At 43.0% G+C, this 25,046-nt stretch overlaps 3 protein-coding genes across 8 annotated transcripts; 2 read left to right on the forward strand and 1 right to left on the reverse strand.

The window, feature by feature from the left end:
* Nucleotides 1–209: 209 nt before the first annotated feature.
* Nucleotides 210–24,375, forward strand: LOC122547890 (histone H4). Of its 6 annotated transcripts, XM_087984949.1 has the most exons (3): nucleotides 210–848; nucleotides 5,988–6,069; nucleotides 21,697–22,089. In XM_087984949.1, the coding sequence occupies exon 3, from the start codon at nucleotides 21,778–21,780 to the stop codon at nucleotides 22,087–22,089; it is 312 nt and encodes a 103-aa protein (XP_087841075.1). In that variant the 5' UTR covers nucleotides 210–848; nucleotides 5,988–6,069; nucleotides 21,697–21,777. The 6 variants fall into 6 exon arrangements, with proteins under 6 accessions (XP_087841075.1, XP_087841074.1, XP_087841077.1 ...); XM_087984948.1 differs by lacking the exons at nucleotides 210–848; nucleotides 5,988–6,069 and adding an exon at nucleotides 13,024–13,085; XM_087984951.1 differs by lacking the exons at nucleotides 210–848; nucleotides 5,988–6,069 and adding an exon at nucleotides 23,917–24,375 and having other exon boundaries at nucleotides 21,058–22,251.
* LOC148135362 (histone H3) lies at nucleotides 22,999–23,540 on the forward strand. Its single transcript, XM_087984947.1, has one exon. It carries the CDS (start codon nucleotides 22,999–23,001, stop codon nucleotides 23,407–23,409), a length of 411 nt encoding a protein of 136 aa, XP_087841073.1. The 3' UTR covers nucleotides 23,410–23,540.
* Nucleotides 24,376–24,518: 143 nt separating the features above from the next.
* LOC148135363 (histone H2A-like) lies at nucleotides 24,519–25,046 on the reverse strand. The gene has a single exon (XM_087984946.1). It carries the CDS (start codon nucleotides 25,014–25,016, stop codon nucleotides 24,531–24,533), a length of 486 nt encoding a protein of 161 aa, XP_087841072.1. The 5' UTR covers nucleotides 25,017–25,046; the 3' UTR covers nucleotides 24,519–24,530.

The raw sequence follows: 25,046 nt of genomic DNA on the forward strand, positions 1-25,046 counted from the left end.
GGTATAAAGGTTTATTAGTTTAGATTAGATCATTGTTACACAATTACAACAACTATGTATGAAATAGAGATTGAGTGCAAACATATGGGGAAACTTTGACATTATTAGTCACTGATGAGACCAAATTTATCTTTTGATCATAGGTGTCCCATACAAAGACATTACAATTGTATAATGTACATTCCAAATGTTATTTCCTGACATGGACAGAAGGCTTACTGCATGTACACACACACTACTAACACCTCACCACTCCCGCCGCAAGCATAAAATCCTGAATGATTTACAATGAGTCGCAAATACATCCTAACACACACACGATGATATCGAACGGTGATAAAGATCCATAAACATTGCAAGTGTCAGAAAATGTTCCATTCAAACTGATTTCTGCTCTCAGATCTCGAGGCAAGAGATCTCCAACACAGAAGAAAGCCCTTCAAATGATTAAGTCTGCACTGATCAAAACCAATCCATAACAGCATAACAATTGACCAAGCTGGCAACCCTTTCAATCAGCATTCCACTTCCATAAATATATCATGGCAGCAGAGAATCTGCCAGCCCCATCTTTATCACAGTGTCATTCTGTATTGCTTCACCTTGCAGGTGTTATTTTTCTTTTCTTTTTCCATTCCAGCAAATCTTTTTCTTTATACTTTTGTACATCTTTTAAAGGCTGTTTTATTTTTCTACACGGAGATCTACAAGCCTGACATTCCTGTTGATCCTCCCTAGGATACATTACTAAAAAACAAGGAATCTGGGTACAGATTTCTCAATGAATCAATGGAATCAAATAATCACCATTCATAGCAGAGCAGTAAGAAACCAAATAGCCATAATGGGTAAGTGTGTCAAGCTTTTCTGTGAAGGTTTGGACAGTGTTGATTGATGAATAAATTGAACTTGACCATTTAAATATTCTGCATTGCATGACAAAAAATAAAAGTCCTTTTGCTTTCCTCCTCCCGACCATATAACAACACAACAAAATTGCTAATGGTTTACACTAGCTGAAAATGTGTTGCTGGAAAAGCGCAGCAGGTCAGGCAGCATCCAAGGAACAGCAGAATCAACGTATCAGGAAGAAGAAGGGCTTATGCCCGAAACGTCGATTCTCCTGTTCCTTGGATGCTGCCTGACCTGATGAGCTTTTTCAGCAACACATTTTCAGCTCTGATCTCCAGCATCTGCAACCCTCACTTTCTCCTCAATGGTTTACACTATCACACCACAGAGGCAGCGTACTATCCTGTCTGCACCAGCAAATAAAATGGAATTGATGAATTTTCATTCCTGTATAAGGAATATTGTGGTCAGTCAGGTGCAAGCAGTGTGATTGTTCACTTCATTGCAAATGAATTCAGTGAATACTGATCATCAATTCAGCAGTATTCAGAAAAATAGGTCACTATGCAATAACTGATAGCATCGTGAAGACCAGCCCTTGTTGTTACTATTCCCAGTTAGACTTTGCACAATAGGAGACACAAAGGCCCATTGCTTTTCTCTCCTTGATTACGATAAACAACACATACTCCTGTCTGTTGTGATGTGTTGCATGTTCACATATCCATGAATCCTGTAGGCAGTACAACTAAAGAACATAGGCTGTTTCCCATTCACTAAAGAATACGTGCACTGAGAACTCTCTTCTCTCTCACTTTGGGAACTGGTTCCCCACTTTTCAAGAATCGTTTAAACTGCTCAGTAACACAATGCAGGAAGATTGAAATTGCATCAAACTTGAATCTATGTCCTTCTTATCTCACAATAACTGTTCCTTTCAAAACAATCTCTGCCTGTATTACCAGTGCTTTTACACTGGAGACAGCAGCCCAAGTCTCCAACACTCAATTTTAGGTTCCATGTTCTTCACTAAACCATGTAGCTTTTTTGTTCTGTTGAACGTCTGTCACATATAGAGTCATAGAGATGTACACCGTGCAAACAGACCTTTTCCTCCATGCTGACCTGATATCCTAACCTAATCTACTCCCATTTCCCAGCACTTGGCCCACATCCCTCTAAACCCTTCCTGTTCATATACACATCCAGATGTCTTTTAAATACTGCAATTGTACAAGCTTCCTCTGACAGCTCATTCCATATATGCACCAGACTCTGCTTGAAAAAGTTGTTCCTTTAATATCTTTCCCCTGTCACCCGAAACTTATGCCCTCTACCTCTGGACTCACCCACCCCAGGGAAAAGATTTTGTCTATTTATCATATCCATGCCCCTCATGGTGTTATAAGCCTCTATACGGTCAACTCTCAGTCTCCGATGCTCCAGGGAAAACAGCCCCAGCTTATTCAGTTTCTCCCTCTTGTTCAAAACCTCCAACCCTGGCAACATCTTTGTAAATCTTTTCTGAACACTTTCAACTTTCACAACATCCTTCTGATAGGAAGGAGACCAGAATTGCATGCAATATTCCTAAAGTGACCTAATCAATGTCCTGCACAGCTGCAACATGACCTCCCAACTCCTATTCTCAATACTCTGACCAATAATCGAAAGCATATCAAATGCCTTCTTCACTCTGCTATCTATCTGCCGCTCTACTTTCAAGGAACAATAAACCTGCACTCCAAGGTTTCCTTGTTCAGGAACACTCCCTAGCACCTTTCCACGAGGAGTATTAGTCCTCTCTGATTTGCTTTTCCAAAACACAGCACTTCACATTTATCTAAATTAAACGCTATCTGCCACTCCTGAGCCCATTGGCCCATCTGGTCAAGATCCCATTATAATCTGAGGTAACCTTCTTCGCTCTCCACTGCACCTCCAGTTTTGGTGTCATCTGCAAACTTACTAACTATATCTCCTATGTTTACTCCCAAATCATTTATATACATGATGAAACATAGTGGACCCAGCATTGATCCTTGTGGCACACCAGTAGTCAGAGGCCTCCAGTCTGAAAAGCAACCCACCACCACCACCACCATCTGTCTTCTACCGTTGAGCCAGTTCTGTATCCAAATAGCGAGTGCTCCCCATATCCCATGAGCTCTAATCTTGCTAACCAGTCTCCCATGGGTAACCTTGTTGAACGCCACATGGATCACATCCACCTCTCTGCCCTCATCAGTCCTCTGTGTTATTTCTTCAAGAAACTCAATCGAGTTCATGAGACATGATTTCCCATGCACAAAGCCATGCTGACTATCCCTAATCAGCCCTTGCCTTTCCAAATAAATTCTGTCCCTCAGGATTCCTTCCAACAACATGCCAACCACCAATGTCAGGCTCACCGGTCTACAGTTCCCTGGCTTTTCTTTACCACCTTTCTTCAATAATGGTGTCACATGAGCCAACCTCCAGTCTTCTGACACCTCACCTGTGACTATCGATGATACAAATATCTCAGCAATGGGCCCAGCAATCACTTGCCGAGCTTCTCACAGAGTTCTCGGGTACACCTGATCAGGTCTAGCTATTTTATCCACTTTTATGCATTTCAAGACATCCAGCACCTCCTCCTCTGTAATATCTATTTCCCCACATTCTATATCTTCCATCTCCTTCTCCACAGTAAACACTGATGCAAAGTACAAGTTTAGTATCTCCCCCATCACCTGCGGCACCATACGTAGGTGGCCTTGCTGATCTTTGAGGGGCCCTATTCTCTGCCTAGTTACCTTTTTGTCCTTATAGTATTTATAAAAACCCTTTCGATTCTCCTCAAACCTATTTACCAAAGCTACCTCATGTCCCCTTTTTGCCCTCCTGATTTCCCTCTTGAGTATACTCCTACTGCATTTATACTCTTCTAAGGATTCTCTCGATCTCTTCTGTCTATACCTGACATATGTTTCCTTCTTTCTCTTAACCAAACCCTCAAATTCTCTAATCATCCAGCATTCCTTACACCGACCAGCCTTTCCTTTCCCCCTAACAGGAATATACTGTCTCTACATTCTCGTTATCTCATTTCTGAAGACCTCCCACTTTCCAGCAATCCCTTTACTTGCGAACATCTGACCCCAATCAGCTTTTGAAAGTTCTTCCCCGATACCATCAAAATTTGCCTTCCTCCAATTTAGAACTTCAACTTTTAGATCCGGTCTATTCTTTTCCAACACTATTTTAAAACTAATAGAATTATGGTCGCTAGCTCCAAAGTGCTCCCGACTGACAACTCGGTCACCTGCCCTGCCTTATTTCCCAAGAGTAGATCAAGTTTTGCACCTTCTCTAGTAGATACATCTACATATTGAATCTGAAAGTTCTTGTGTACACCCTTAACAAATTCCTCTCCATCTAATCCCTTAACACTATGACTATCAACATTCACTCCCTATATGACTTAAATAGAGTGTTTCACTTTGGCCATAAAGTTTAACCCAATTGTGTGCTGTATTAGAAAAGACTGAACCTATCACATGATACGCAGTAAATTCCAGTGAAGTTGCCTAAGAAGTAACTTGAGCTATGTATAATTACCCCATCAAATATCTCATCCTGTTTTCGATATGGAGATGTAACTCATGCATCAATTCCATTTTACAGATTGGAGGAATTACACTTCAGCCCAAATTTGTATTTTAAAATATATATTTTTGCATTGAACCCCAAACTGAAAAGCAGTGCAGATCTCATACAAAACTACAGAATATAAAATTTGATGTGAAATTGACCCAAAGGAAAAGACACAAAGTATCCCGTATTCAGACAGATAATGAGAGATTTTTGAATACAGCGTGAAGACTCTCATATAGTTTTTCTGGGACTAACATAGGAATAATAAATTTAAAACATACATTCAGTCTAGAGATCGGCATGCCCAAAATAAACTGACAGTTATAAACTACATTGTCCCCTAAGACTCCAATGTTGTGGAAGGTATTCAACTGAGACGTACAGTGCCAGAGATTAACAGTGATATAAACACATCCACTTTCACTGTCAGGAGCTGACACAAATGACATTGGATAATATCTGATACATTCTGAATAGCAAAGGTTTGAACAATAAAGAGCTTCTGCAGTTCTGAAAGATGACAATTCCACTTTGAAATGACACTGCATCAATATAAAATACAATAACCATGAATAAGAAGCACATTGATAACTCATAATGAGAGACTGAATGAATCCCATGTTCAATGTTAGCTGACAAAAGCTGACTTTATCCATACTCATATTCTGATTGAGAGACTGAGTAATGCAAAAGAAAACAACAATATCCAAGTCCAAAATGAAAATAAATGTCTCAGTGATAACATAGAACCTTAGGAAGGGAACTATGCCACACTATGTACCGGACCAGCCTTGTAAATAAGTTGGTCTGTCCATTTCTCCATGATATTTTTATATGGATAGTCTATACAACAGGATGTAATTTCCTTTATCATTAGAATCAGGAGCACAGATTGTGTAGAGCACAGAAGCAGTCCAATTAGGTCATTGTGTCTACAGTTGGACATTCTATTCTTTATCTCTTCTATTACTAGTTTCCACTAATTGTTGGGACTGTGAACTATATATCATTGTTGTAGTTTGCAATCCTCTGAATACTGATTGGAATAAATTGTTTGGTTTCTGTTTCGCATTGTTTGTTGGCAATGAACTTTCAACTGTGGAAATAAAAATAATATATATGAATGTCACAATTCTGTAAAGAATAAATATGACTGTCATTGGATCAAAAGTCTCAAGTATACTATTTGAAATAGTGCCTGTTGTTCTTCAATAGTTAGTGTATTGGGATCTTGGTTTTGAACTGTGCAAGCATCCCAATCATAGAGCTGTACAGGTCTTGGTTAATTTTTGTATCTGAATAAATTGTTCTATAATTTCACAAAAAGAGAGCAGGAGCAGCTGAGGGCAAAAGTGGAACCAAAGCCTGCTCTGTTCCAATTGCTGGCTTTATAAAGTTCATAATAACTATTAACTAAATATTGCATTGATCAATTTGATATTACCAAACTTAGCTAATGTTGATATAAAGGAGATAAATCTTGTGTCTTCCTCCAGGCAAATATTCAATGGCCCAAGACAATGTAATATTACCTTGGTATAAAGCTAAGTGTGAGCAGCTGCTCCTTCCAAACAGCAGGTATGTTACCACTGTCTGAGCTGGGGGAATGTCCTTTCCGCAATTACAGAACGGATTGAGTCAGACTCACAAAAAGCTCACTTTCCAGAGATATACATTCAATCCATGAGTAAAACACAATCTATTCTCACTATGGACCAGCGCAGATGCAATAAATGTCATCATTCAAAGCGCATTGTTATTCAGATTTGAAAAGGGATATACTGAATCCTCACTGGAAACAGGCAGTCAGGAACTGCATTAAATCCACAGATAGGGAATTTTCAAAGTAACAATCACGATGAACAAATAGATCATGCTGTTACATAGCTGGAGTAACTATATATGCAGTAGTTACTGAGTACAGATCCAAAAGGAAACTTTTGATATTAACAGTAACTGAGCAGGACAAAAATAATCTTTGAGAAATAGTCATCCCATTCAAAGACACAACCATTAAATCATGTTCAACAATAAAAACTATCATGTAGCATGGACAGGCAGATGCAGAATAAAACTCTCTCACACAAAAAACACTATCAATGCCTGATTACAAAATGAAACAAAGTGTCTCAGTGATAGTACCGAACCCTTGAAAAGGGAAACATCCCACACTGAGCAACAAGCCCTGGTATTTTAATTAGCCGGTCTGTCCATTTCTACATGGTAGTTTTGTACTGATATTCTATACAGAGGGATGTGTTTTCCTTTTCACACCAGATTCAGAATCTCCGAATTGGTACAACACAGATGAAGGCCATTCCTCCCATTCAATCTGTGCTCGTACATTGTATTCTTTAACTGTTCTGCAAAACAGTTTCCAGTAATTGTTGGGATTGTGAACTAGATACCATCTGCTGACCCCTTCCCCAAAGCTTGAGAGAAAACTCATAAATCACAAAATGCAGCAGAGATTAAGACCCCACTCTCGATACGCTGATAACTGCTATCACAGAATGAAACAGAATCACAGGGAATATTACTCGCTGCCAGAGAATTAAAGCACTTTGACACCCAAAAGTAGAAAGTGACTAGTACAGATTGCGAACTTGACTCCCATAGTCACACATCAGAAGCTGACGTTTTATACATCAATTACTGAACTCCCATATCATCATGAAAGATGGAGATTGATAGTTGCTCTTACATATTAACATTGCAGACACTGACAAAGAGAAAACAATAATTACAGAAACATTCTTATTATTCAAAACAGGGCAGGACTTGTACAGTTAATGGTAGGGTCCTGAGGAGAGTTGCCAAACAAAGAGACCTAGGATTGCATGTGTGTTGTTCCTTGGAAGTGGAGTCACAGGTGAACAAGTGTGTGAAAAAGGGGCTTGCCATGTTTGCCTTCTTTGGTCTGCACATTGAGTATTGGAGTTGGAACGTCATGTTTGGGCTGCACAGGACATAAGTTAGGGCACTTGTCGAATACTGTGCAAAATTCTGGTCACCCTGCTTTCAGAAGGATGTTGTTAATCTTGTGAGGGTGCAAAAATGATTGACAGAGATGTTGCCAGGATGAGAGGGCATGAGATATAAGGAGATTGTGAATAGGCTGGGGCTTTTTTCCCTGGAGCATCAGAGGCTGAGGGGTGATTTTAGAAGCACGTTGTTTGAAATAGGTGAACATCTGGGCTTCTTGGGAGTGGAATGACTCCTTATCCGAGCAGATGTGGTGGTGGTGGAGGAATTGGGAGAATGGGATGGGGTTTTTGCAGAATACTGAGTGGGAGGGCGTGTCATCCAGGTAGCTGTGAGAGTCTGTGGGTTTATAGTAAATGTCCATCTGGAGATGGAAATGGAGAGGTCAAGAAAAGGGAGCGAGTACAGAAAAGGCCATTCGGCATATCAGTCTGCATTGATGATAACTACCATCGAGGGCACGCTAATCCCAATTTGCTGCACGTATCCCATATCCTTGATGTGCTCATCCAAGTATCTTTTTAAAGTTCTAAGGTTTCTGGCCTCCACAACCTTCCCAGGCAGTACATTCCAGTTTCCCTGAATTGCATGTGATTTAACTCTCTCAATCAGTCTCTTCTGTGGGACCTTGTCAAAAGGTTTGACCGATTGGTAAATACACTCCCACATGCACACAAAGAAGTAATATTTCAGAGGAAGATGGATAATTAGACTCTCATATTAACAAAGCACAAAGCACAGGTTTGAGATGAACAAATACATTTGCATCTTCACGCAGCAGAAACTGACAGCTACAATTGATAACGACATTCACATATTCACAACACAGAAATTAACAGGAAAAGACTGTTAAATACACTCATATTTACATTAGAGAGCCTGACAGGGAAAGATTGATAACCACATTCACACATTTTGCCAGCAGAAACTGACAGGTATAGGTTGATAACTATATTTACATATTCACACAGCTGAGTCTGCCAGGTACAGATTGATAACTACACTCACATTGACATAGGCAACAGAGCAGAAACAGACAGGGAGAGAATGATAACTGTACTCACACATTCCCATGGAAAAAAGGGATTGATACAGATTGTAACTAAATGCACATATTCCCATCAATGAAACAATCAGAGCCTGATTGCTGTCTAAGTATGTAAATGTATTTATCAGCCAGTCCCTGTCAGTTTCTATTATGTGGATATGTGATGTTGTTTATCAATCTGTCCCTGTCAGTTTATGTTATATGAACATTTGAATATAGTTATTAATCTGTCCCTGTCACACTCTGCTTTGTGCACATGAAAGTATATTTACAAGTCTTCCAGGGACAGATTCATAACTACGCTCACATATTCAGATAGTTTAAATTGTACAGTTTCATAAGTACGCTCATATTCAAAAGCAGAATCTGACAGGTACGGATCAATAACTAAATTCACTGTTATGCACCAGGCCATATCCCCTCCAAATACAGTATATCATGGAAATAGGCTAGACTTTAACTTTCCTCACAGAAACTAACAGGTAAAATTGCTAACTTCTCTCAAATGCAGGATTCATAACAGAAACTAACATAAGCAGATTGGTAACTAGATGCACATATCCACAGTTTCATCAGGTGGTCCTGTTCATGGAGCTGTACAGGTATTGGTTAGTTTCTGGATCTCAGTGAATTGGTATAGAACCCTTAAAACATAGTAGCTCAGTCCAAGAATGGAAACACATACATGTTTCAGTTTGAATCATTAGTTTTAAAGAATAACATCCTAACAATTACTAACTGAATGTTACATAGTTCAATTTGATACTGGCAATCGTGCCTAATGCTGAGGAGATATCTCTTCTGTCTTCTTACAGGAAAATAATTAAAGGATCAAAGCAATGTAATATTTCCTCAGTACAAAACCAAGTGTGAGCAGCTGCTTCTGCCAAACAGCAGGAATGTTACCAAAACAGAAATTGTTGGGAAAGTTCAGCAGATCTGGAAGCATCTGTGGAAAGAAATCAGTGTTAATGTTTTGGGTCGCGTAACCCTTCCTCAGAACTGGTTCTGAGACCTTGGCTTGAAATGTTAACTCTGATTTCTCTCTGGAGATACTGGCAGACCTGCTGAGCTTTTCCAGCACTTTCTGGTTTTGTTTCTGATTTAAAGCATCTGCAGTTCTCTCAGTTTTAGACCCACATTGGAGTCAATTCCCAGAGACATGTTCAAATCAAGAGTCAAATGCTACCAAGGAATTACATTTTTCTCTCTCCGTTCTCAATCACACCAGCCCAGGTCCAATAGGTTTTATCCTTCACAGCCTATTGACATTTACACCATTTTTGAAGAGGGAGAGACTGAAACTGATTGGAAATAGACACTTGTGGACACCATTAAATCTGCATTTGAAAAGGGCATTTTTGTAGTTCTAATCAAGGTAAACAAATAGATTTTACTTTTACATCATTTCAACGACCATACATCAGGTCAGTGTTAAAAATACAGAGATAGAAGGAAACTGCATTCACAGACAGGACAGGTTTTCAAAGTAGAGGATGAAACACATTAAGGTTACTTATAACTAATCAGGACAGAATTATTCTCCTTTGATGAATAGTTTTCTGATTCATACACACAACAATTAAATAATGTGAAATCCAAACACACATTCTGTGCCAAAGTCTGACAAAACAAGCATGGTGACCGTGTGCACACAAACTGACTGATGTAAAACGAGTCCCAAATACACACACTGTACTGAGAAATCTGTTACAATGTGAACAGCCATGGAATGACATGGCAGGTAATGAAAAATGATAAGTTCAAAATGACTTCAATTCATAATGGAGCCATAAATACATAGAGCACAGGAATAGACCCTTCAGTCCACCAGTCCATGCTGACCAGAATCACAAACTAAACTAGTCCCACCTGCCTACTGCTGGTGCATATCCCTCCAAACCTTTCCTATTCATGTACTTATCTGACTGTCTTATAAATGTTGTAACTGTGCCTGTATCCACCACTACCACAGGAAGTTAATTGCACATACGAACCACCATCTGTGCAAAGAAATTTGCCCCTCATGTCTTTTTATAAATCTCTCTCTCCTCACCTTAAAATATGGTGAAAGTGAGGACTGCAGATGCTGGAGTTTCGAGTCGAGAGTGCGGTGCTGGAAAAACACAGCAGGTCAGGCAGCATCCGAGGAGCAGGAAAGTCGACATTTCGGACAAAAGCCCGAATTCCTAATGAAGGGTTTTTGCCCAAATTTTGTCGATTTTCCTGCTCAGATGCTGCCTGACCTGCTGTGCTTTTCCAGCACCACACTCTCAACTGTCCCCTTAAAATATGCCCAATAGGCTAGAAACTGCCCCATCCTAGCGGAGTGACACCTACTATTTACCTCATCAGTAACCTTCATTATTTTATAAACCTCTAAGAGGTCACCCCTCCGTCTCCAAAGTTCCAGGGAATATAGCCCCTGCCTATCCAGCCTCTCCCTATACCTCCAATCCTCCCATCTTGACAACATCCTTGTAAATCTTTTATGAACCCTCTCATGTTTCACACCATTCTTCCAGTCAGTGGCATGGTGGCTCTTTGGGTTGCACTGTTGCCTCACAGCGCCAGTGACCCAGGTTTGAAAGCAGCCTCGGGGGACAGTCTGTGTGGAGCTTGCACATGCTCCCTGTGTGTGCGTGGGTTTCCTCCAGGTGCTCCAGATATGCAGGTTAGGTGAATGGGCCAAGCTAAATTGCCCCTAGTGTTCAAGGGTGTGTAGGTTTGTGGCCTCAATCATAGGAAGTGTAGAATCATTACTCGGGGAGTAGGTCTGGTGAGGATACTCTTCAGAGGGTCAGTGTGGACTCGTTGGGTTAAATGGCCTGTTTGTACACTGTAGGGATTCTATGATTATTTGAAAAGGAGGGAGACAAGAATTGCACACAATGTTCCAAAAGTGGCATGACCAATGTCCTGTACAGCTGCAACATGACCTCCCAACTCCTATACTCGATGTACTGACCAAAAAGGCAAGCATATCAAATGTCTTATTCACTATTCTGTCTCCCTGGGACCCCACTTTCAAGGAACTATGAAACTACACTCCAAGGTCTCTTTGGTCAGCAACACACCCCAAGACCTTACCATAACTCTGAGATATTAAAGAGTGAACTTGCTCTGCTGACCTGTAAGATACTGAACACCCCCTGTGTGAGGGTGGTGTGTCTTTGTCTTATCGGTGGAATGTGGGAGGTTTAGGTGGCCATTTCCTTGCCATTCAAGGATGACTTACATTTTCATCCAGAAATCAATTAGAACATTACAGTTGGAATTTCACTCCTCCCCTATAGGTACAAAACAATGGTTTGCAACTGATTTGACCATTAAGGGATGATTTGTATTGCATTGTTTCTCATGACCCCTAGTAATTGAATCTCCCACTCTGGGGAAGAAGCTACTTGCTATCCCCCCTTTCAAAACCTCTCATGATTTTGTAGCCCTCAATCAGGTCCCCCCCTCAACCTCTGTCTTTCTAATGAAAATAATCCCATTCTCCTTAACCCCTCTTCAAGCTCATGCCCTGCAGAACAGGCAGCATCCTGGTGAACCTCCCCTGCACTATCTCCAAAGCATCCACATCCCTTTGGTAATGTGGGTGACCAGAACTGTACGCAGTATCCAAATGTGACTGAACCGAAGTCATATACAACTGTAACATGACCTGCCAACTATTGTACTCAATATCCCATCTGATGAAGGAAAGCATGCTGTATGCCTTCTTGACCACTCTATCAAACTGCATTGCCACTTTCAGGATACAATGGACCTGAATACCCAGACCTCTCTCCATGGATTTCCCCCAGGGCTTTGCCACATTCCATACAGTGTTCTTTTGAATTGGATCTTCCACATTACATCACCTCGCATTTGACTGGATTGAACTCCATTTGTCATTTTCCCCTCCAATCTATCTATATTCTGCTGTATTCTCTGACAGTCCTCTTCACGATCTGCCACTCCACCAATCTTCGTGTCATCTGCAAAACTTGCTAATCACACCACCTATTCCTTCCTCCAAATCATTTATGTACATAATATATATTCAGCCCAGGCAAGTCATCTGCCCTGCAAGATGTCTGCAGTGGGCGTCTAGAACCTGGAGGATGTAATTGAAAAGAAACAGAGAGTCAGTTCAGGAATGTAACAGAAGTTTTCTGTGAATCATTGGAAATCTGTTTCCTGGAGTTTGTAGAAGGCCAGTCTTTGAGTATTGCTAAAGTAGAGATCAATTACCGTTTGATTGTCAATGACTGGAGAAGTTCTGGGATATTGTGGATAAGAGATTTTGAACTTCCTGATCAGCCATGATTGTACTCAATGACTCATTGGGCTGGTTGACTGTCTCTTGTTCCTGTTGTATGATGTTCTGAGACTCAAACTCAGTCTAACCCAGGTAATGAACATCGCTAATGACTGTGTTTCACGACAAAGGGATGTTGCTGTGTGTTGTGTGTGTATTCTGCTGTCATACTCATACACCAGCAGATGAGCAAGACAATGTAATATTACCTTGGTATAAAGCCAAGTGTGAGCAGCTGCTCCTTCCAAACAGCAGGTATGTTACCACTGTCTGAGCTGGGGGAATGTCCTTTCCGCAATTACAGAATGGATTGAGTCAGACTCACAAAAAGCTCACTTTCCAGAGATATACATTCAATCCATGAGTAAAACACAGCCAGTTTTCACTATGGACCAGCGCAGATGCAATAAATGTCATCATTCAAAGCGCATTGTCATTCAGATTTGAAAAGGGATATACTGAATCTCCGAATTGGTACAACACAGATGAAGGCCATTCCTCCCATTCAATCTGTGCTCGTACATTCTATTCTTTAACTGTTCTGCAAAACAGTTTCCAGTAATTGTTGGGATTGTGAACTAGATACCATCTGCTGACCCCTTCTCTAAAGATTGAGAGAAAACTCATTAATCACAAAATGCAGCAGAGATTAAGACTCCACTCTCGATACGCTGATAACTGCTATCACAGAATGAAACAGAGTCACAGGGAATATTACTGGCTGCCAGAGAATTAAACCACTTTGATTCCCAAAAGTAGAAAGTGACTAGGACAGATGGAGAACTTGACTCCCATAGTCACACATCAGAAGCTGACGTTTTATACATCAATTATTGAACTCCCATATCATCATGACAGAAACTGTCAGATGTTGATTGGTAGTTGTTCTTACATATTAACATTGCAGACACTGACAAAGAGAAAACAATAATTACACAAACATTCTTATTACTCAAAACAGGGCAGGACTTGTACAGTTAATGGTAGGGTCCTGAGGAGAGTTGCCAAACAAAGAGACCTAGGATTGCATGTGTGTTGTTCCTTGGAAGTGGAGTCACAGCTGAACAAGTATGTGAAAAAGGGGCTTGCCATGTTTGCCTTCTTTGGTCTGCACATTGAGTATTGGAGTTGGGACGTCATGTTTGGGCTGCACAGGACATAAGTTAGGGCACTTGTCGAGTACTGTGCAAAATTCTGGTCACCCTGCTTTCAGAAGGATGTTGTTAATCTTGTGAGGGTGCAAAAATGATTGACAGAGATGTTGCCAGGATGAGAGGGCTTGAGATATAAGGAGATTGTGAATAGGCTTGGGCTTTTTTCCCTGGAGCATCAGAGGCTGAGGGGTGATTTTAGAAGCATATTGTTTGAAATAGGTGAACATCTGGGCTGCTTGGGAGTGGAATGACTCCTTGTCTGAGCAGATGTGGTGGAGGTCGAGGAATTGGGAGAATGGGATAGGGTTTTTGCAGAATACTGAGTGGGAGGGCATGTCATCCAGTCATTGTGAGAGTCTGTGGGTTTATAGTAATTGTCCATCTGGAGATGGAAATGGAGAGGTCAAGAAAAGGGAGGGAGCACAGAAAAGGCCATTCGGCATATCAGTCTGCTTTGATGATAACTACCATCGAGGGCACGCTAATCCCAATTTGCTGCACGTGTCCCATACCCTTGATGTGCTCATCCAAGTATCTTTTTAAAGTTCTAAGGTTTCTGGCTTCCACAACCTTCCCAGGCAGTGCATTGCAGTTTCCCTGAATTCCATGTGATTTAACTCTCCCAATCAGTCTCTTATGTGGGGCCTGGTCAAAAGGTTTGACCGATTGGTAAATACACTCCCACATGTTCACAAAGAAGTAATATTTCAGAGGAAGGTGGATAATTAGACTCTCATATTAACAAAGCACAAAGTGACAGTTTGAGATTAACAACTACATTTGCATCTTCACGCAGCAGAAACTGACAGCTACAATTGATAACGACATTCACATATTCACAACACAGAAATTAACAGGAAAAGACTGTTAAATACACTCATATTTACATTAGAGAGCGTGACAGGGAAAGATTGATAACCACACTCACACATTTTGCCAGCAGAAACTGACAGGTACATGTTGATAACTATATTTACATATTCACACAGCAGAGTCTGCCAGGTACAGATTGATAACTACACTCACATTGACATAGGCAACAGAGCAGAAACAGACAGGGAGAGAATGATAACTGTACTCACACATTCCCATGGCAGAAAGGGACAGATACAGATTGATAACTAAATGCACATATTCCCATCAATGAAACAATCAGAGCCTGATTGCTGTCTAAGTATGTAAATGTATTTATCAGCCAGTCCCTGGCAGTTTCTATTATGTGGATATGTGATGTTGTTTATCAATCTGTCCCTGTCAGTTTATGTTATATGAACATTTGAATGTAGTTATTAATCTGACCCTGTCACACTCTGCTTTGTGCACATGAAAGTATATTTACAAGTCTTCCAGGGACAGATTCATAACTACACTCACATATTCAGATAGTTTAAATTGTACAGTTTCATAAGTACGCTCATATTCAAAAGCAGAATCTGACAGGTACGGATCAATAACTAAATTCACTGTTATGCACCAGACCATATCCCCTCAAAATACAGTATATCATGGAAATAGGCTAGACTTTAACTTTCCTCACAGAAACTAACAGGTAAAATTGATAACTTCTCTCAAATGCAGGATTCATAACAGAAACTAACATAAGCAGATTGGTAACTAGATGCACATATCCACAGTTTCATCAGGTGGTCCTGTTCATGGAGCTGTACAGGTATTGGTTAGTTTCTGGATCTCAGTGAATTGGTATAGAACCCTTAAAACATAGTAGCTCAGTCCAAGAATGGAAACACGTACATGTTTCAGTTTGAATCATTAGTTTTAAAGAATAACATCCTAATGATTACTAACTGAATGTTACATAGTTCAAGTTGATACTGGCAATCGTGCCTAATGCTGAGGAGATATCTCTTCTGTCTTCTTACAGGAAAATAATTAAAGGATCAAGGCAATGTAATATTTCCTCAGTACAAAACCAAGTGTGAGCAGCTGCTTCTGCCAAACAGCAGGAATGTTACCAAAACAGAAATTGTTGGGAAAGTTCAGCAGATCTGGAAGCATCTGTGGAAAGAAATCAGTGTTAATGTTTTGGGTCACGTAACCCTTCCTTAGAACTGGTTCTGAGAACTTGGCTCGAAATGTTAACTCTGATTTCTCTCCGCAGATACTGACAGACCTGCTGAGCTTTTCCAGCACTTTCTGGTTTTGTTTCTGATTTAAAGCATCTGCAGTTCTCTCAGTTTTAGACCCACATTGGAGTCAATTCCCAGAGACATGTTCAAATCAAGAGTCAAATGCCACCAAGGAATTACATTTTTCTCTCTCTGTTCTCAATCACACCAGCCCAGGTCCAATAGGTTTTATCCTTCACAGCCTATTGACATTTACACCATTTTTAAAAAGGGAGAGACTGAAACTGATTGGAAATAGACACTCGTGGACACCATCAAATCTGCATTTGAAAAGGGCATTTTTGTAGTTCTAATCAAGGTAAACAAATAGATTTTACTTTTACATCATCTCAACAACCATACATAAGGTCAGTGTTAAAAATACAGAGATAGAAGGAAACTGCATTCACAGACACGACAAGTTGCCAAAAGTAGAAGATTAAACACATTAAGTTACTTATAACTAATCAGGACAGAATTATTTTCCTCTGATGAATAGTTTTCCGATTCATACACACAACAGTTAAATAATGTGAAATCCAAACACACATTCTGTGCCAAAGTCTGACAAAACAAGCATGGTGACCGTGTGCACACAAACTGACTGATGTAAAACGAGTCCCAAATACACACACTGTACTGAGACATCTGTTACAATGTGAACAGCCATGGAATGACATGGCAGGTAATGAAAAATGATAAGTTCAAAATGACTTCAATTCATAATGGAGCCATAAAGACATCGAGCACAGGAATAGACCCTTCAGTCCACCAGTCCATGCTGACCAGAATCACAAACTAAACTAGTCCCACCTGCCTACTGCTGGTGCATATCCCTCCAAACCTTTCCTATTCATGTACTTATCTGACTGTCTTATAAATGTTGTAACTGTGCCTGTATCCACCACTACCACAGGAAGTTAATTGCACATACGAACCACCATCTGTGCAAAGAAATTTGCCCCTCATGTCTTTTTATAAATCTCTCTCCCCTCACCTTAAAATATGGTGAAAGTGAGGACTGCAGATGCTGGAGTTTCGAGTCGAGAGTGCGGTGCTGGAAAAGCACAGCAGGTCAGGCAGCATCTGAGGAGCAGGAAACTCGAAGAGACAAAAGCCTGAATTCCCGATGAAGGGCTTTTGCCCGAAATGTCGATTTGCCTGCTCCTCAGATAATGCCAGACCTGCTGTGCTTTTCCAGCACCACACTCTCAACTGTCCCCTTAAAATATGCCCAATAGGCTTGAAAATGCCCCATCCTAGCGGAGTGACACCTACTATTTACCTCATCAGTAACCTTCATTATTTCATAAACCTCTAAGAGGTCACCCCTCCGTCTCCAAAGTTCTAGGGAATATAGCCCCTGCCTATTCAGCCTCTCCCTATACCTCCAATCCTCCCATCTTGACAACATCCTTGTAAATCTTTTATGAACCCTCTCATGTTTCACACCATTCTTCCAGTCCGTGGCATGGTGGCTCTTTGGGTTGCACTGTTGCCTCACAGCGCCAGTGACCCAGGTTTGAAAGCAGCCTCGGGGGGACTGTCTGTGTGGAGCTTGCACATGCTCCCTGTGTGTGCGTGGGTTTCCTCCAGGTGCTCCAGATATGCAGGTTAGGTCAATGGGCCAAGCTAAATTGCCCCTCGTGTTCAAGGATGTGTAGGTTTGTGGCCTCAATCATAGGAAGTGTAGAGTCATAACTCGGGGAATAGGTCTGGTGAGGATACTCTTCAGAGGGTCAGTGTGGACTAGTTGGGTCAAATGGCCTGTTTGTACACTGTAGGGATTCTATGATTATTTGAATAGGAGGGAGATCAGAATTGCACACAATGTTCCAAAAGTGGCATAACCAATGACCTGTACAGCTGCAACATGACCTCCCAACTCCTATACTCGATGTACTGACCACGAAAGGCAAGCATATCAAATGTCGTATTCACTATTCTGTCTCCCTGGGAACACACTTTCAAGGACCTATGAAACTACACTCCAAGGTCTGTTTGGTCAGCAACACACCCCAAGACCTTACCATAACTCTGAGATATTAAAGAGTGAATTTGCTCTGCTGACCTGCAAGATACTGAACGCCCCCTGTGTGAGGGTGGTGTGTCTTTGTCTTATCGGTGGAATGTGGGAGGTTTAGGTGGCCATTTCTTTGCCATTCAAGGATGACTTACATTTTCATCCAGAAATCAATTAGAACATTACAGTTGGAATTTCATTACTCCCCTACAGGTACAAAACAATGGTTTGCAACTGATTTGACCATTAAGGGATGATAAGTATTGCATTGTTTCTCATGACCCCTAGTAATTGAATCTCCCACTCTGGGGAAGAAGCTACTTGCTATCCCCCCTTTCAAAACCTCTCATGATTTTGTAGCCCTCAATCAGGTCCCCCCAACCTGTGTCTTTCTAATGAAAATAATCCCATTCTCCTCAACCCCTCTTCAAGCTCATGCCCTGCAGAACAGGCAGCATCCTGGTGAACCTCCCCTGCACTATCTCCAAAGCATCCACATCCCTTTGGTAATGTGGTGACTAGAACTGTTCGCATATTCCAAATGTGACTAAACTAAAGTCAGGTACAACTTTTGGGTGGCATGGTGACTCAGTGGTTAACACTGCTGCCTCACAGCACCAGTGTCCCAGGTTCAATTCCAGCCTCGGGCGACTGTCTGTGTGGAGTTTGCACGTTCTCCCCGTGTCTGTGTGAGTTTTGTCCCACAGTCCAAAGATGTGCAGGTTAGGGTGGATTGGCCATGCTAAATTGCCCCGAAATGTTAGGTGCATTAGTCAGAGGGAAATGGGTGGGTTACTCTTCGGAGGGTCAGTGTGGACATGTTGTGCCGAAGGGCCTGTTTTCACACTGTAGGGAATCTAATCAACTGTAACATGACCTGTCAACTATTGTACTCAATATCCCATCTGATGAAGGAAAGCATGCTGTATGCCTTCTTGACCACTCTATCAAACTGCATTGCCACCTTCAGGATACAATGGACCTGAATACCCAGACCTCTCTCCATCGATTTCCCCCAGGGCTTTTCCACTTTCCATACAGTGTTGTTTTGATCTTCCACATTACATCATCTCGCATTTGATTGGATTGAACTCCATTTGTCATTTTCCCCTCCAATCGATCTCTATTCTGCTGTATTCTCTGACAGTCCTCTTCACTATCTGCTACTCCACCAATCTTAGTGTCATCTGCAAAACTTGCTAATCACACCACCTATTCCTTCCTCCAAATCATTTATGTACATAATATGCATTCAGTCCAGGCAAGTCATCTGCCCTGCAAGATGTCTGTAGTGGGCGTCTAGAACCTGGAGGCTGTAATTGAAAAGAAACAGAGAGACAGTTCAGGAATGAAACCAAAGTTTTCTTTACACAGAAAACGGTGAATCTTTGGAAATCTGTTTCCTGGAGGTTGTAGAAGGCCAGTCTTTGAGTATTGCTAAAGTAGAGATCAATTACCGTTTGATTGTCGATGACTGGAGAAGTTCTGGGATATTGTGGATAAGAGATTTTGAACTTCCTGATCAGCCATGATTGTACTCAATGACTCATTGGGCTGGTTGACTGTCTCTTGTTCCTGTTGTATGATGTTCTGAGACTCAAACTCAGTCTAACCCAGGTAATGAACATCGCTCATCACTGTGTTTCACTACAAAGGGATGTTGCTGTGTGTTGTGTGTGTATTCTGCTGTCATACTCATACACCAGCAGATGAGCAAATGGTGCCTGACACTGATCAGATTTGACATCCACCCATAAAAGCAACCACCACCACTGAACCGTCAATCCCAAATCACTCTGGTATTGTATTGGTTATTGTGAGTGATATGGTGAACAGGATTGGACATGTAGCACTGACCCTGTAAACAATCCTCCAGGATGATAGCTGAGGCAGTCTCTGTTCGTTCACTCAGCAAGTCTGACCAGGCACCTGCTCACCCTGAAGGGTGGTCAGCTACCACCTATCGTGCTGAAGTCTGGTTGAGATTGAGAATTACTGTGAGCTGTCAGGGCAGGAGGAGCAAATTGAACTCACTGGCCATTCTCAATAAACCCAAGACTTTGCCCAAATTGAAAGTCACAAAAAAAGCAGAAAAAGCAAAGTTGGTGTAACACGTAAACGTGTGAACCCAAAGGCTCTTCTCAGAGCCACCCACATCTCTCAGGAAAGAGCTGAGCCCAGATCAAATGGTCCCTGTCCCAGCCTATGCTGAGTGCAGACATACCTTAGATATTAATTGATTAGCAAAACTCGATAGACACTTTCTTGCTGTGATTTACACCCAGTCCCTGTCACACACTCTACAATAAATTAAAATTAAAAATCACACAATGTCAGGTCTTGTCCAACAGGTTTATATGGAAATACAAGCATTTGCAGCACTGCTCTTTCGCCAGGTAGCTCGTGGGGCAGGATATTAGGACACAGAATTTAGAGCAAACGATCATTGTGTCATACACTGCTGCGAAGTATTGAACAAACCTGGATTGTTGTTAAGGTGGCCCCAGCACACTCCACACTCTCTCACTCACATACAAGCGCAAGCACACACACATACACACACACACACACACACACGCTCGCAGAGACCTTATCTCATGCACACGCTCTGTCTCAGACACACACTCACACCCATCCTTGCACTCACAGGTATATCCTCCATCACAGTCATGCACTCGATCAAGAACACACACACACACTCTCTCTGTCTCTCTCTCACTCTCTCTCTCACTCTCTCTCTCTCTCTCTCTCTCACTGTCACTCTCTCTCTCTCTCTCTCACACACACACATATTAAGGGTCTCTCTCACTCTGTCTCTCCCACACATGCAGACACACATAAGGCTGTGGGGTGAATTTGGAGATATATCCTATTTTGTTCAAACTGCACAATTTGTCGACAGCCAGTTCACGTGACGTTTTATCAACTCCTACTTTGGAAATACAACCATTCTGACTCAAGGTTAGCATCCAGCCAGACTCTAACCTCACACCTTTAAATGCATTGTCTGAGATTTTCTTAATTAATCCTTAGATTATGTCGGGAATGTGACTTGAAAGAAATTCTGGGATTTCCATATTAATGAATCGCACCTATATCCCCACTCGAAGTGATTAAAGATTTAACAGTAATCTGGGTTTGTTCAATATATCGCATCAGTTGTATGACACTTTGATCTTTTACGATAAATTCTATGTCCTATGATCCTGCCCCCCTGGATACCTGCGGCAGGAACGGCTCTCTGAAAGCATTTTCTTCCAAAGAAACGTATTAGACGAGAAGCTGGTGTGTGATTTTTAACTTTGTTAAAGAAAGGCCGCGACATGGGCGTTTAATTGTAACCCAACTCCTCCGAAAAGCTCTGGTTTTTATTATCTTTGAACATGAAGCTGTAGTCTGTATGTTTTCTGCCCAGCATTGTGTTCCCTGCCATTGTGGAGAAAAGCTTTAGTTCCAGATACAGTTGGGGCTGCAGTTAGCTGGAGGCGGAGCTGCCTGATCTCTGTCTGTCACTCCGTTTCCTCTCCGGACCCGCCTCTCACTCTCTGTCAACTCTTTCTCAGTCAGGTCGGGCCGGGCTGTATAAAAAAGGAAGGGGAGGCAGCTCGGCTCTCATTCAGCAGCGATTGGAGTGAAGAAGCGTGATGTCTGGAAGAGGCAAAGGAGGCAAAGGCCTGGGAAAAGGCGGAGCGAAGCGGCACCGGAAAGTGCTCCGTGATAACATCCAGGGCATCACCAAACCAGCCATCCGGCGCCTGGCTCGCCGTGGCGGGGTCAAGCGCATCTCGGGCTTGATCTACGAGGAGACCCGCGGGGTGCTGAAGGTTTTCCTGGAGAATGTGATCAGGGATGCGGTCACCTACACTGAGCACGCCAAGCGCAAGACGGTCACTGCCATGGATGTGGTGTACGCTCTGAAACGCCAGGGCCGCACTCTCTATGGATTCGGCGGCTGAGCAGAAAGCCCCCCTTTTCCAGCGAACCCAAAGGCTCTTTTCAGAGCCGCCCCCCCAAATCTTCCCATTGAGAGCGGAGACCTGAGGACGGAGAGGGCACAGAGGGAGGGGATGCTGTTCTGTACCAGGTTATTGCACGTTTAATACACCACATCGCGATTGGTAATCCTGCCCAAACACTAATGTTATATATTGCAGTATTTGTATTTCATGCTTTGTGGGGATAGTACTTTTGAGCTTTGATCTTTCCATCGGCCTGTTTCAATGTAAGTTGTTAACATTGACACAACACCACGTTATACGGACAGGTTTATTTGGAAGGCTACAATGTCAATTGTATTCAGGTTCACTGTAATTGATTTTAAAAAGATGTACTTATGAAGGCTGAGATTGGGTAACTTTGCCGAAGGACAGTGGGCCATGTTTCAGTCTCTTTGTTTAAAGCGGCGCGGGTGCACAGCTTCATTAACAACCGTTTCCCATTCAGTTTGTCCGGGCTGTTATACAGCCCGCGTTTTCCTCCTGCCTGTTCCAGACAGATCAGGCAGTGATCCCGCCCCCTGTCCGCCCTCACTGCTAACTGGAGTGTAAAATACTGCTATAAAGTATCAACGTTTATCTTAATCGGAGCCCCATGGTGTTTTGTTTCTTCATGTTGAATTTCATCTCCGGCTTTGTGAGGGTGAAATCGGCCGGCGGGCTTTTTGAAATTGTCCAAGTGAATCAATCAGCCTCCAATGCTTCTTTTCCTGCCCCTTCCGGAGCGGTTTGTCAGTGAGCTGAGGGACGGGTCTATATCCAATCGCAGCTCTAGGGCGGGCTCTCCATTCCCTTCAAAAGGCAGCACCGCAGCAGCCTCAGCATTGCCAGCAGCAGCCTGTGTGTGTGTATTCCAGAGAGTTGGAGAGAATGGCCAGAACCAAGCAGACAGCGCGCAAATCCACCGGAGGGAAAGCTCCCCGCAAGCAGCTGGCGACCAAAGCGGCCCGCAAGAGCGCTCCGGCCACGGGCGGAGTGAAGAAACCTCATCGCTACAGGCCCGGCACGGTGGCTCTGCGGGAAATCCGCCGCTACCAGAAATCCACCGAGCTGCTGATCCGCAAACTGCCCTTCCAGCGCCTGGTGCGAGAGATCGCTCAGGACTTCAAGACCGACCTGCGCTTCCAGAGCTCGGCGGTGATGGCCCTGCAGGAGGCCAGCGAGGCTTACCTGGTGGGACTGTTTGAGGACACCAACCTGTGCGCCATCCACGCCAAGCGGGTCACCATCATGCCCAAAGACATCCAGCTGGCCCGCCGGATCCGCGGGGAGCGCGCCTAAACGGAGCCTGGCCGGCCCTGTCCATTCACCCCCAAACAGAGAGACACAACGGCTCTTTTCAGAGCCACCAAACCATCCAGAGAGAGCGGGGATTCACGGGGGTCATTGTTATCGTTATTGGACCGACAGGTAGAATATAGGGGCAGATTAGTGCGTGTGGGGGGCGTTGGTAAGAGGCAAAACTCACTGGCAGCGGCCGTGAATTTACAAATCATCAGATCTTCAGTGGGGCAGGATTTATTATGGTATTCTGTTATGGAGTGTCATTTTAGAAAATCCCCCTCTCCTCATTGTCTCCTTTGGTGTTAACAAGGTTGGTGGCTGGCGAGGGGAGGGAAACATTTGGCGCCAAGAGACCAACCGCTTATTTTCAAACTTGTAAAGCCCGCCAACATGGCGAGGAGAGCAGGAGTTTTCCATCGGGGGATGCATGGATACGGACGCGTTGATTTGTTATAGTTGATATAGTTCACACAATCTCACTTTACCGCCTTCCCTCCTTGACAGCTGAGAACTCACTCACTGGTGTTTAATCTGCTCTCTCTCTGGAGGCAGGGGAAAAGCCTGTATATGGACCTGGCAGCGGAGAAAGCGCGGAGGGTCAGCCCCGCTCCTTCCTGTATGCTGCATCGACTGACTACATATTCCACTGGGGCAACTCAGCTCTTCCTCACGCTGTTCAAGGGAATGTGACACCAGTGGGAATGTCAAACCCGCTCGGGAATATTCATGGCGCCATTCTAAACACATTGGACAGAGAAGTAAAGATTGAGACCACTCAGGAAATGACCGTGCACTGAGAAATAATGTATTTGCAGAAACTGTCACAACTGCATTTGATGATAAAGTCTCTCTGCTCCCACAGTGACAATACAGTCTCCAACAACAACGGGACAGAAATTAACCGATACCAGGTTCAATGTACGGGCCTCTCCGTATTGAAATAAAAATAAATTCTTTTCGCGATTATAAGCGTGATTCATGATCAATGACCAAATCCCGGGCTCTTCACATTAAAAGGCAAAATTAATCGGCTCGCTGTCAGGGTCTACTCTCTCTCCCAGATACTGTGGGTGGCTCTTAAAAGAGCCTTTGGGTTGTCAGATTGAAGAATGGTGCCTTCATTTTTTAGCGGGCCCAGCAGCGGCGGATTTCTTGGGCAGCAGCACGGCCTGGATATTAGGCAGCACCCCGCCCTGAGCGATGGTCACCCCTCCCAGCAGCTTGTTGAGCTCCTCGTCGTTGCGCACGGCCAGCTGCAGGTGCCTGGGGATGATGCGGGTCTTCTTGTTGTCCCGGGCCGCGTTACCGGCCAACTCGAGAACTTCAGCCGCCAGATACTCGAGCACCGCAGCCAGATAGACCGGCGCTCCGGCACCCACTCGCTCAGCATAGTTACCCTTTCTCAGGTGTCTGTGAACACGGCCCACCGGGAACTGCAGGCCAGCCCGGGATGACCGAGACCTCGCCTTGTTGCGAGCTTTGCCCCCACTGCCCTTTCCTCTTCCAGACATTGCCACAATCTCACAAGCACTGACACAGAGAATGCTGCAATCCGCCCACATTGCGGCCTCTTCTACCTTCGGTGGGGATTGTGGGGCGGCCATTGCTGATTGGTCACATTGTTCACCATCTCC

The sequence above is a fragment of the Chiloscyllium plagiosum genome, unplaced genomic scaffold (assembly GCF_037043375.1).
Source record: "Chiloscyllium plagiosum isolate Xiang-an unplaced genomic scaffold, Cpla_swu_hap1 HiC_scaffold_49, whole genome shotgun sequence".
NCBI lineage: Eukaryota > Metazoa > Chordata > Chondrichthyes > Orectolobiformes > Hemiscylliidae > Chiloscyllium > Chiloscyllium plagiosum.

What these genes read in the sequence shown, in the direction of transcription:
- LOC148135363 (XM_087984946.1), bottom strand. Translation starts at nt 25,016, where the DNA reads ATGGCCGCCCCACAATCCCCACCGAAGGTAGAAGAGGCCGCAATGTGG.
- LOC148135362 (XM_087984947.1), top strand. Translation starts at nt 22,999, where the DNA reads ATGGCCAGAACCAAGCAGACAGCGCGCAAATCCACCGGAGGGAAAGCT.
- LOC122547890 (XM_087984949.1), top strand. Translation starts at nt 21,778, where the DNA reads ATGTCTGGAAGAGGCAAAGGAGGCAAAGGCCTGGGAAAAGGCGGAGCG.